General features: G+C 37.0%; 1 protein-coding gene across 1 annotated transcript in view; it reads left to right on the forward strand.

Annotated features, from left to right (window-relative positions):
* Window positions 1–13,018, forward strand: part of NSF (N-ethylmaleimide sensitive factor, vesicle fusing ATPase) — a 144,680-nt gene that overhangs the window by 17,807 nt on the left and 113,855 nt on the right. Inside the window, exons 2-4 of the mRNA XM_077854029.1 lie at window positions 2,651–2,736; window positions 4,989–5,088; window positions 8,210–8,249. Of these exons, the coding sequence (XP_077710155.1) occupies window positions 2,651–2,736; window positions 4,989–5,088; window positions 8,210–8,249 (226 nt within the window). The remainder of the gene's footprint in view (window positions 1–2,650; window positions 2,737–4,988; window positions 5,089–8,209; window positions 8,250–13,018) is intronic.

A 13,018-nucleotide genomic window follows, 5' to 3' on the forward strand; every position in this document is an offset into this window, starting at 1 on the left:
CTTCTGCTAAAGTTTCCATTAAAGATTTATCGAGATTTCTGTTCTTTTGAGGTAGCGATGAATTGTTAATTTCTTACATTTCAAATTGTTAGTGAAAACATTTTATAGCCTTTAGATGGTTAAATGTTCTAGGAACCCAGATAACTGAACTTATATAATATTGCTTACCAGTGTAGTATTTTCATTTCATAATAGCTGCATGGTTGTAGAAGCTGAGTTTTTATTATTGTTTCCTAGAGGCAAGGTCAGTTTTAGAAAAATTGTGGAATTTTCCCTTGCCATTACTGTGGTAAATAAACAGCTACTATTTATAGGAATTGATATTTTGATGAGAAGATGAGATACCCTGCTTGGCTTATAATAAAAACACAGATGCTTTTAGATTCCAGTAGGGAGGCCTTTTACAGCATCTGTTTTAGTTGGCTAGTCAGAAGACTTCTACAGAGTTTTTCACCTTCTTTTGAAGGACAACAAGTTTACAAATGAAAAGCTTAACTTACCATTTTGTAAGCTTTTTTTTATATTACTTTGGCTATATCAGTTCTGTGTAATTTTGAACTGTTAGATAATTTATTTCATATCACCTCCCAAGTAACCTTGAAATGTGCTTTATGCACATGTCCTTTGAACTATTTATTCTGCAGTTAGGTTTGTATTGATCCATAAGTTCATTTATTCAGCAGATATTTGATGAACACTCGCTGTGTACCAAGCCCTATACTAGTCCTGGGGAACCCCAGATATAAGTAAGATATAGTCTTAGTCCTTGAAAAGCTTAAGGTGTTTTATGCCATGCAAACATGTAAACAGACAATAAAAATACAGTCAGGAGCTTTCATTTGAGGTTTATTGTATCAGTTTACTGGAGAGGGAAATGTGTCTAGGAAGGTCTTCTAGAAAAAGTAATGTCTTGAGCTGAGAATTGTTTAAATGATTAGGAGTTAGCTAGGCAAGAGGCTCAGCATTCGGGGAGAGAGAAGAATATACAAAGAAGAAGCTTATAGGTGAGAGAGACCCCAGGATGGGTGGGAAATTTAAGTTTGGTACACTTTTGTCAGATGGTATTCAAACTAACCATACTATCTCATTTATAGTGCAGACTTATGATTCAGACTTTATTTACTTCATGTTCTAAATAAGTGATTTCCAAGCATTTTATGAATCCCATAAGTAAAACATGTTTTTGGTCATGTATCTCCAAAATATCTACATATTTATTTGTAAGTGACATACTAATAGTTTATATGCATAGTAAAACATATACAAAATGAGATTAAAAGGATGAACTAAAGATGAAAAATATTCTTTTTATTTTATTAAAAATATAAAAATCAAAATTCTGTTTCACTATTTTTTATAATCTTGTCTTAATATTTTGTGAGATAACAATTTTGAGGTCTGTTTTCTAAATGTAGGTAATTTTGATGCTTGGATTATTTGCAAATCCTTTTTTTTTTTTTTTTTTAAGATTTATTTATTTATTTATTTATCATAGAGAGAGAGAGAAAGAGAGAGAGAGAGGCAGAGACACAGGAGGAGGGAGAAGCAGGCTTCATGCCGGGAGCCCGACGTGGGACTCGATCCCGGGACTCCAGGATTGCGCCCTGGGCCAAAGGCAGGCGCTAAACCGCTGAGCCACCCAGGGATCCCCAATTATTTGCAAATCCTTCTGTTGCACACAGCCCACTTTAGGAATCACTGCTCTAACTGGGATAACTATATTGAAACTAGTCTTTTAGTTAAAATCAAAGCAAAAGGTAATTTTTGCTCTGTACATTTGTATTTGGGAGGCAAATTTAAGAAGAATCAGCTTTGGCTTGAGGTTTAAAGAATTGAGTACTTTAGTCAAAAACTGCATGTCATGACTACAAAGGTCGTATTTCACTAACTTGGAAACCCTAGAGAATGGTGGAAGGGTTATCAGTTAAGTAGGTTATATGAAGGAATGTTTTGCTGGAAGCTCTTGTTTGAAAAAAATATACCCACTAATTATCTTTGTTGGGAGGTATTTGTAAGATGACTTTTCTTCATCCTTAGGAGCTGTGGCTCATACCATTTGGGATCTTCTCAAAAGATATTTTTTCATGATACACTTTATTAAAGTTAGCGAATTTACTTCATTGTATTTCAATCAGTCAGAATTTTTTTTTCTCTAGAAAAGATGGAAAACAAACGAAATAAGTTTGAGTGAAAAAAATTTATTGGTTCATACCAATCTTCAGTATTTGTCTCAAGGGCTTTAACTTGGTTGTCAGGTCTGTGTTTCAAAGTGTCTGTTTGTATCTCTGTTACCTTTGCTTTCTTGTAATAGTTTCACTCTCTTATAGAGCAGAAAGTCCTCCTGTATGCAGTAGTGAGGCAAGGGAAAGTGTCCTTCTGGCACATGTCTGTATAAAATCCACTGATGAAATAGAACTCTGTGATTGCCTGTGTACTGGGATTGGCAGGCCCGCAAAAGCGTATGGAATGGGGAGGGAACAGTTTCCCAAAGGAAGGGTTTGCTGTTACCACAGAAGAAGGAATGCAGGGAGTCAAAAACAATAGGTATTTATGGCAGGTGATGAGGAACAGAGGACAGGACACATAAACTTATTCTTTAAGGTTATGAAAGATGACCTAATTTTATTTTCCTAATCATTGATTTTTATAGACTATGCAAGCTGCAAGATGTCCTACAGATGAATTATCTTTAACCAACTGTGCAGTTGTGAATGAAAAGGATTTCCAGCCTGGCCAGTAAGTATCTAACTTTGTTTTCTCCTAACCCGCCAAGTGGTATTTTAGAAACTTCTAGAGAGCCTTATTTTTTAGAAAACTTGAGAATAATTTTTTCATTCTTCTTTCTGAGTTGGAAAATGGAAAAGATGAGAGTTATGTATTTTAGTTTTTACTGTGTTAAACTTTGGTTGATACATTTTTAAAATCATACATAGCTCTTTATATATAACTTTTATTTTTATCAACTTTCTTAGCAGTACTAAACGTACTGGCTATATGAATCATATATAGCATAGTCATTAGGTTTTTGGCTCTGCAGTCAGATTGAGTTTAAATTCTGACTCTGCCAGTTACAAACTAGGTGACCATGGATAATTTTTATCTACCATCTCTGTGCCTCTGTGTCCTAATCTGTGAAATGGGGATGATGGTAGTATCTTCTTCAGGATATTTGTACAGATTGACTTATATAAATAAAACATTTAAGACAGTGCCTAGCACATTAATAAGCCCTCAATAAATATCAGCTATTTTGATAATTAATAGACATAAAAATTGGAAGATGCACAAAAAGTATTTCTAAGTATTTATTTATAAATTTTTTGTTGTTGTTGTTGTCATTTATTTTAATTGACTGACATCACCCCTGCCAGAATTTCTAAAAATGCTGCTACCAAGTTCAGTGCCACCCATATACTTCTGAGGCTGGTAAAGGTAAGGAGATAAAAGAGCCCCACCAGAAAGCAGCTAGGGAAATAAGGAACAACAAGGGCGTATTTTTAACTGAGCCTTTTTTTTTTAAAGCTATCTTTGAAATATAGGAATTTTACAAAGTTAGAATTTTCAATTATCTGTAGTTTTCAGCTTCAGATTCAAGGGCCTGCACTATATGATTGCAGTAATATTGTTTCGTGTCCTAAAAATTCTATGATACTAAGTTTAACACGTAACTTTCTATGTATAAACTAGAGTATAGATAATCGGTGTGAGAATTTGTTTATGGAAATCTCTTACATTTGTCAAATGTTCACCGTACTTGTGGTAGAGTTACTTGAAATATAGCAGATAAAAGAACTTGTGTTCTAGTGGCAAAATGATATGTATAGAAATGTCAAGTATTAATATTTAAAAAGTCATAGCATTGTAAAAGATGGTTTTTTCTGTTTTGTTTTTTTTTTACAATTTTATTTGTTCATTTAAGAGAGAGTGCACACACAAGCAGGGAGAGAGACAGAGGGAGAGGGAGAAGCAGACTCTCCACTGAGCAGGGAACCCAATGTGGGGCTTGCTCCCAGGATACTGGGACCATGACTTGAGCCAAAGGATGACACTTAACTGAGCCACCCAGGCATCCCAAAGATGATTTTTTAAGATTTTATTTATCCATGAAAGACACACAGAGAGAGGCAGACACATAGGCAGAGGGAGAAACAGGCTCCATGCAGGAAGCCTGATGCGGGACTTGATCCCGGGTCTCCAGGATCACACCCTGGGCTGAAGGCGGCGCTAAACCGCTGAGCCACCTGGGCTGCCCTAAAAGATGATTTTAAAACAGATAGTGCTGTTTCAAGATAGGGTTTGATTTTATCACACACATGGTCCTTGGCAATTTCTTGTAAGCTATCATGAATAACTATATTTTATCTGTTTATGGGTAACTTCTGACCAGAGTGAATTAGCACAAAATGCTTTGAAATAGTAAATGTTGATATCTACATGAAAGCTGATATATTTTGTGACTAGTTTTAATTTTTATCATCTTTTTAATTTTATAGGTTGTTACTATTTCAACTATTATGAGAGCCTGCAGAGATTTAATGAGTAGTCCTAAAACTAACTTTTTTGGACTGGTATATCCTGGTTCTTGTATTTTTGGTTATCATCCTTTTATTCTATTTAGCATGTGACATAATTTTCAGTAGAGGAAATTCACCTAATTTTTACTCATATCAAGGACTCTAAATCATTGCCTTTAGTTTTATGTAAACTGGTGATACAATGATTTTGATATTTTGAATAGTATGTACTCTCTTAAACTTGATCCTGATTCTGCTTGATGTGTGCTTGACCTAAGGTTATGCCTGGAAAACATTTTGAATTGCTGACAGTTTTTAGAAATGAAATTTGTGGTTCTGTTCCTTTCGCACTCTCAAACACTCTGCCGTGTTTCCACTTGGTACTCCTCAAGCATCATGTTGGAAACTAATAGTGAAATTGATGTTTTTTATTTTCTTTTGACATGGAGTATTAACTGTGTTTCTGTCTTTTAGGCATGTGATTGTAAGGACCTCTCCCAACCACAGGTACACATTTACATTGAGGACCCATCCATCGGTGGTTCCAGGGAGCATTGCATTCAGCTTACCTCAGGTAACTCAGATGCTAATTTATTTTCTTTCATTTGCAGAAGTCCTGGAAAAATCAATTCATTTAAAGTAGGCGTCATCCTGTAACTATTGATTTGTATTGAAGAAAAAACGTCTAAGTATTTATATAAGGAATTTAAAGAACATTCTTTTTTGGAAGGGGATAGGAGCAGAGAGATTGGGAGAGAGAATCTTAAAGCAGGCTCCATGCCCAATGCTGAGCCCAATGAGAGACTTGATCTCACAACCCTGAGATCATAACCTGAGCTGAAATCAAGAGTTGGATACTTAACTAACTGAGCCACCCAGGCACCCTTAAAGATACATTCTTAATTGCCAGTTTTACTGTTTGCCTTTTATTGCCTTGATTTTTTTCCTAATTTTTAAAAATTCTGTGGTAATATCAGTTAGCTATTAGATAGTCTCAAGTTATTTTAATGTTAACTCACAAGGTAACAGAAAATATATACAAATAACATTTACTTGTAAAATTGACATCTAATGATAAAGATTTTTAAAATGCAATGAGGTGGGGTGCCTGGGTAGCTCAGTTGGTTGAGTGTCTGTCTTTGGATTGGGTCATGATCCCAGGGTCCTGGGATCAAGTTCCACGTCAGGTTCCTGGTTTGGGGGCAGGGAGGGGAGTCTGCTTCTCCCTCTGCCCCTCCCCCTGCTCTTGTCCCCCCAAATAAATAAATCTTGAAAAAAATTATTTAAAAAAATGTAGTGATGAATATGATGTGAGTAGTTGCTATCTCAAATTACAATGTTACTTCCTGGGCTTCCTAACAAGTAGAAGGATTATGATTACATTTTTATAACCGTTGCTGGATTCTATGGCAAGAAAACTGCCCAGCACTGTTGCAGGCACCTAATACAAAATTGAGAAGCATTGCAAGTACTAGTCTGTATCCTTTTCTTCCTTGTTGTCTTACTGGTGCTGCTGATCCCAGTCTTCATCAATGTAATGCAACCTCTACCTTCTAGTATGCTAATAAGCATTGATTTATTCCCCTGGAGGTTGAAGGAAAGAGATCAAACACTCTTTAGGGATCGATTAAAGATCTCTTGAAGTGGGGCAGCCTGGGTGGCTCAGCGGTTTAGCGCCACCTCCAGCCCAGGACGTGTTCCTGGAGACCTGGGATCTAGTCCCGCGTCGGGCTACCTGCATGGAGCCTGCTTCTCCCTCTGCCTGTGTCTCTGCCTCTCTCTCTCTCTCTCTCTCTCTCTCTCATGAATAAATAAATGAAATCTTAAAAAAAAAATCTCTTGAAGCCCTCAAAAATTATAGAAGATCTTTACTCACTATTCCCCTTTTCTCTGTTTGGATGCCTCTTTATATCAGGACTACTTTTCACATTTGTTCCTATACATCAAATGTTTGAGATATTTTAGAGTTTGCCAGATTTTGCGGAGCTGGGATTGTGGTGGTCAGAAAAGGAATTTCTAGTTGTTTTTTTCTTGTCTCTCTGCTTTTTAAAAAACGTTCCCTAATATTTACTGTAGGCAAAGTACTGTTCTAAGTACTCTTGCATATATTAGCTCATTTATTTATTTATTTATTTATTTTTTAAAATTTTTTAAATTTATTTATGGTAGTCACACAGAGAGAGAGAGAGAGGCAGAGACATAGGCAGAGGGAGAAGCAGGCTCCATGCACCGGGAGCCCGATGTGGGATTCGATCCCGGGTCTCCAGGATCGCGCCCTGGGCCAAAGGCAGGCGCCAAACCGCTGCGCCACCCAGGGATCCCATATTAGCTCATTTAATACCAAAAACAGCTCCATATGATAGATACTATTATTGTCATCCTTTGAGTCTGTCTTTGGGATTGAAGTACAGAACCTAATTGTGGCCGCTTTGTGATCCAAAGTCTGGACTTACCCAGCATGCTGCTAAGTCTCTCATTGGCTGGAAGTGAGATGGGCATGAAGGGCAGAGAGGTGGGAGAGGAGGTGCCTGTGATGAGGGAGCTAGAGGGGAAAGCAGGTGTTGCGCATATTCACAATGTAGCATCTTCACAATCCACCCCCAAATCTGCGTTGCTTGATGAGTAGACAGAATGTGGATTTTCAGCCAAAAATTATTTTTCTCACTGTTCTTTGAAGTGTTATCAGTAGTGACTAATTTTGAATCCATACCAAGCCAGTCCTGAATTCCTGCCTAAACACAATCTGGCCTGCCTCCGTACATTCTTGCTGTATAACCAGTCTGGACCTGGGAGATGCTAAAGTCTAGTTGCAAATGCCTGAAAATCCTTTGGCTAGTACAAAGAGTAATCAGGACCATTTAATGATTGGAATCCTGCTTGGGTTTCAGGCTAGATTAGCTGACCAGCTGTAATTTACTTTTCATGAACTGAATGTCTTTCTCTCTGAGATATTACACAAATAATAAAAGTAACCATAGTATATTTAGAATACTGAAATATTATCTGATACTATGAAGGCCTTCAGGAGCAGTTTAATGTGCAAAGGAGCATCTTCCTTGGTGATTCCCATTTTATTGTACAAAGGCAAGCTTTGTATGTTTTTAGGTAGATGTTCAGATATAAACTATAGCATGTAAATATGTTTCCTAGAGCCACTATAACAAAGTACCACAGAATGGGTGGCTTAAATTGATTCTCTTGCAGTTTGGGAGTCTAGAAGTCTGAAGTCAAGGTGTCAGCAAGACCATGCTCTGTGCAAAGGCCTTAGAGAAAAATCTGTTCCATGCTTAGCTTCTGGTGTTACCAACAATCCTTGATATTCCTTGACTGGTAGATATATCACTTCAATCTCTGCCAACATCATCACATGACTTTCTCCCCACGTGTCTGTCTCGTCTCTTTCTGTAAGGATACCATGTCATATTGGCTTATGGCCTACCCTAATTTGATATGACCTCATCTTAACTTGATTGCTTCTGCAAAGACCCTATTTCCAGATGTGTTGGTATTCATATGTGCCCGAGGCTAAGATTTCAGCGTATCTTTTTGTGGAACACAGTTCAACATACAATACTAAACCACATTTTAATCCTTGAATGTGTTCCTATTACTAAAATTCATGGAAATTCCTATTTTCTTTTCTCTAACTTTGACTGATTCAGTTTTAAGTGTCTTTTTTAAATTTTATTTTACAGCGAAAATGGGCTGGACTTTCTATTGGGCAAGAAATAGAAGGTAGGTATGTTTTTTAGCTACCTGATATAGATTTTTTTAATAATTTTCTTACGGTTGTGGATATGTGTAAAATTTTCTATTACTGGTTGTCAGGCCATTAAACATTGATCCTGTTTGTGTTACTGGTTAGATATATGAGAATTGAAAAGTTAAATAGTATGGTACTTACCTTTTGACTTGCTATTCTGCCTGAAAATTGCAATCTAATGGAGGGAAGAATATCCACTAACTTGTAGGTCACAGAATGGGTACAGGGTAAATAAGTGCTCAAATATTACCATTGGGAGCTCTATGTGAAAGTAGTCAGATAGACAGGAATGGATGAATTGATTAGAGACTGGAAAATCAGCCAGAGAAATATTTTTAGGCACGGGAGTTTTGAGCATGATTATGAAGTAGGGGGAAAGCATTACATAATAGAGATAAAGAAGAAAGGCTCTTAACATGAGAAATAATATCAGTAAAAGTCATTCATATGGGAGCAAGCAAATCATAGGCAGGGCTCAGGAAGTATGTTTGCCTGATTGAAAGGATTTACCTGAATGAGGTCTATTAAGTGATGGGAATATGCAGTTAGTGGAGGGCCTTAAAGTATATATGAAAATTTTGGATTTTATTCAAGGACAATTGAGAGCCCCTGAGAATTTTTTTTTTAAAGATTTTTATTTTATTTATTCATGAGAGACACAGAGAGAGAGGCAGAGACATAGGCAGAGGGAGAAGCAGGCTCCTTGCAGGGAGCCTGATGTGGGACTCGATCCCAGGACTCCAGGATCATGCCCTGAGCCAAAGGCAGATGCTCAACCGCTGAGCCACCCAGGCATCCCCCACTGAGGATTTTTGAACAAGCCCATCATCTTAACTTTAGAAAAGATTCTGATGTCCATGTGGAGTATAGTGAGGAAAGGGGAGAATTCAGGAGTCAAGGACAATAACATGGAGGTTATTTGACCTGCCTAGAATTACGTTGTGAAATTATGGCTATGGAAAAAAGTTTATTTTTATTTTATTTTATTTTATTTTTAAATTTTTTTAAGATTTTATTTTATATTCATGAGAGACAGAAAGAGAGAGAGAGAGAGAGAGAGAGAGAGGCAGAGACACAGGCAGAGGGAGAAGCAGGCTCCATGCAGAGAACCCGACGTGGGACTCGATCCCAGGTCTCCAGGATCATGCCCTGGGCTGAAGGCGGTGCTAAACCACTGAGCCACCTGGGCTGCCTGGAAAAAAGTTTTTAGAAGTCTAAGTCCTGTTGGGGGTGCCTTGGTGGCACAATTGGTTAAGTGTCCAACTCTTGGTTTTGGCTCTGGTCAATGATCTCTGAGTCATGAGATTGAGCCCCACCTTGGGCTCTGTGCTCAGCATGGAGTTTGCTTGAGATTCTCTCTCCCTCTGCCTGTCCTGGTCATGCTGTGTGTCTCTCAAATAAATAAATCTTTAAAAAAATCTAAGTTATGCTAAAGAGAATTAGTTACTTAGTGATTCTGTTTTACTGAGATATGTTTTCTTTTTTTTTAAAGATTTTATTTATTTATTTGAAAGAGAACATATAGCATGAGTGCGAGGGAGGAGTAGATAGAGAGGGAGAGGCAGACTCCCTGCTGAGCAGGGAGCCTGATACAGGGCTGATCAGAATTCCTATATACTACTTTTACCTAGATTCACCAATTTTCATATTTTTATTATTTTTTAAAGATTTTATTTATTTATTCATGAGAGATACAGAGAGAGAAGGAGAGACATAGGTAGAGAGAGAGAAGCAGGCTCCCTGCAGGGAGCCCGACGTGGGACTCAATCCCGGGTCTCCAGGATCACACCCTGGGCTTAAGGCAGGCGCCAAACCGCTGAGCCACCCAGGGATCCCAATTTTCATATTTTAAAAATTCATTTTCTGTCTCTGTACACTCATGTTCACATTTGTTTCCTGAACCATTTGAGATTAAGTTTCAGAAATCTGAAACTTGTTTACATCTAATACTTTTGTGTGTATTTCCTGAGAAAGAAGATTAGCTCTGATAGTAATTGAATTCAGGAAGTAAAAGTTAATATAATTAAACATTGAAACTTTAATCTGTAGTCCATAATTTAATTTTGATAATTGTTCCAGTTATTTCCTTTACAGCGTTTCCCCCTTCAGTGTAGGATCTAGTTCAGTTCCGTGTATTGTATTTAGCTGTCATTTCTCTAATCTTCAGGTATTTTTGTTTTGCTTTCATTATGGTGATGTTTTTGAAAAATACATTTGTAAGATGGGGATTTCTTTGGTCAAAGCTTGCAAAGCTTCAGTTATATGAGTAAGTATTGGATGTACAGCATGGTGACTGTTGTTAACAATACTGCATCGTGTACTTAAACTTTGCAAAGAGGGTACATCTCAAGCATATTCATCTCACTTGTGCTTACTTGCCCACACATGCAAAGAAAGAAAATGTTTCATGTGTACTGAGAAGGAGGTATATTCTGTTATTAGGGTGTAGTGTTCGCTGCATGTCCAGAATCTCTGCTTTACTGATTATGCTATTTAGATCTTCTATAGTCTTACTTCTTGGTGATCACTTGCCCTGTTGTGCACCAAGAGTGGTGTGTTAAAATCTTCTCAGTATTTTTCTATTTTCCTTGTGTCTCATGTAGTTTCTACTTTACATAGTAGTTTCTGTGTTATTTGGTATGTAAATATTCAAAACTGTTATATTTTTAATCTGAATTGTGGCTACTAGCATCAAAAACTATCCTTTGTCTTGTTTAACGTGTTGCAAAATACACTTTGCTTTTTTATTTTTATTTTTTATTTTTTGCAAAATATACTTTGATGTCAGGATCACAAACCTTGCTTTCTTACTGTTTTTAATTTTTAGAGTTGGGTTTTGCTTTATGAGCTAATTTGAAATCTTCTTCCAGTAAGCCCATTTAGAGTTATTGATATGACTGATGTATTTTGTCTCAATTCTGTTATTTTACATTTCATTTGTGTTTCCCTATTTGGTATGTCATCTTTGCTATTTTAAAATTTTTATTTTGGTATTTAGGAGTGTTTATATTTCTTTTTTAATGATTAATTTTGCATTTATACCTCTCATAATACCCTTAGTCCCCTCCTTTTACTTCTTACTTGACCTTTTCAAAAATTCTGTCAGTTCTAAGTGATATTCTTTGACTGTCATCTGTTGTCTGTACAACAGTTAATGCTCATTTTCTACCTTTCCCTTTCTCCTCCCATTTTGTTACTTGCTTTTTTTTTTTCAAATTTTAAATATTTTTTTTGAGTGGGAAAAGCAAATTTTCAAAAATTGAGGTATAACTGACGTATTAGTCTCAGGTATAAAACATAGTGATTAGTATCTGTATATGTTGCTAATGATCACCACGAGTCTAGTTAATATCCATCACCTTACATAGTTACAAAAATAGTTTTTTCTTGTGATGGGAACTTTTAAGATCTATTCTCGTAGAGACTTTCAAATATGCAATTTAATATTATTAATTATGGTCACCATGCTGTACATATTAGTTGCTTTCTTTCTACTTTGTCAGAGCATGGTATTTACATGCTGTTCTTCCGCACATGACCCATACTTGTTTTAGTCTTAACTCTACAATGAAGTCCTTAAATGATTATGATCAGTCCTTTTGCCAGTTTCTACTTGGTTGAATAAAACCTATGCTCTAGTAGATTCCTCCAGGAAGTATATATGTGTATAGTATTCATTAAGCTCTTGCATATTCAGACTATTTGCTTTAGATCTTTGCTATTTCAAGAGCAGCTTGGCTGGGTATAAAATTCTGGGCTTGTTTTCCTCTCTTGAATTTCTTGAAAATACTGCATCACAATTGCCGTGCATTGTATGATGCTCTTGAGAGGTCTGATACCCGTCTGATTTTTTTTTCCAGTCTGATTTTCTTACCCTTATAAGTACTTCAGTTTTTCTGCCTGGGAGCCCTGAGGATTTTTCTGTATTTAAAGTCTAATATCCTTACTGTTTATTTTATATATATATATATATATATATATATATATATAGGGAGAGAGAGAGAAAGAGAGAGAGTATAAGCCAGGGAGAGGGGCAGAGGGAGAGAGAATCTCAAGCAGGCTCCTCCTGGAGTACAGAGCTGTATATGGGGATCAATCTCACAACCCTGAGATCATGATCTGAGCTGAAATCAAGAGTTAGATGCTGGAAATCCCTGGGTGGCTCAGCGGTTTGGGCCTATGGCCCAGGGTGTGATCCTGGAGACCCGGATTGAGTCCCATGTCGGGCTCCCTGCATAGAGCCTGCTTCTCCCTCTGCCTGTGTCTCTGCTTCTCTCTGTGTGTGTCTTTCATGAATAAATAAATAAAACCTTTAAAAAAAAAAAAGAGTTGGATGCTTAACCAGCTGAGCCACCCAGGCGCCCCTGCCCTTTCTTTAAAGATTTATTTATTTATTTTAGAGAGAGTTAGGAGGAGTATGTGGGGGATGAGGCAAGGGGAGGTGCAGAGGGCGAGGGAGAAGGAGAGAAGCAGATTCCACACTGAGCACAGAACCTCACTCTGGGCTTGATTGCACAACCCTGAGATCATGACTTGAGCAGAAATCAAGAGTTGGATGCTTAACTGACTAAGACACCCAGGTGCCTCCTCTTTGTTCTTAAAATTTTTTTTCTCTTATTTTTATTATTTGGTTGTTTTCCTCCTCTTTCACTGCCTCTTACTGAACATTAATTTGAATCTACTCTCCAATGGGCAGTTTGTAATTTATGATTCACTCTGAAATAGTTTTATCTTTTCCTTC

The sequence above is a fragment of the Canis aureus genome, chromosome 16 (genome assembly GCF_053574225.1).
Source record: "Canis aureus isolate CA01 chromosome 16, VMU_Caureus_v.1.0, whole genome shotgun sequence".
Lineage (NCBI taxonomy): Eukaryota > Metazoa > Chordata > Mammalia > Carnivora > Canidae > Canis > Canis aureus.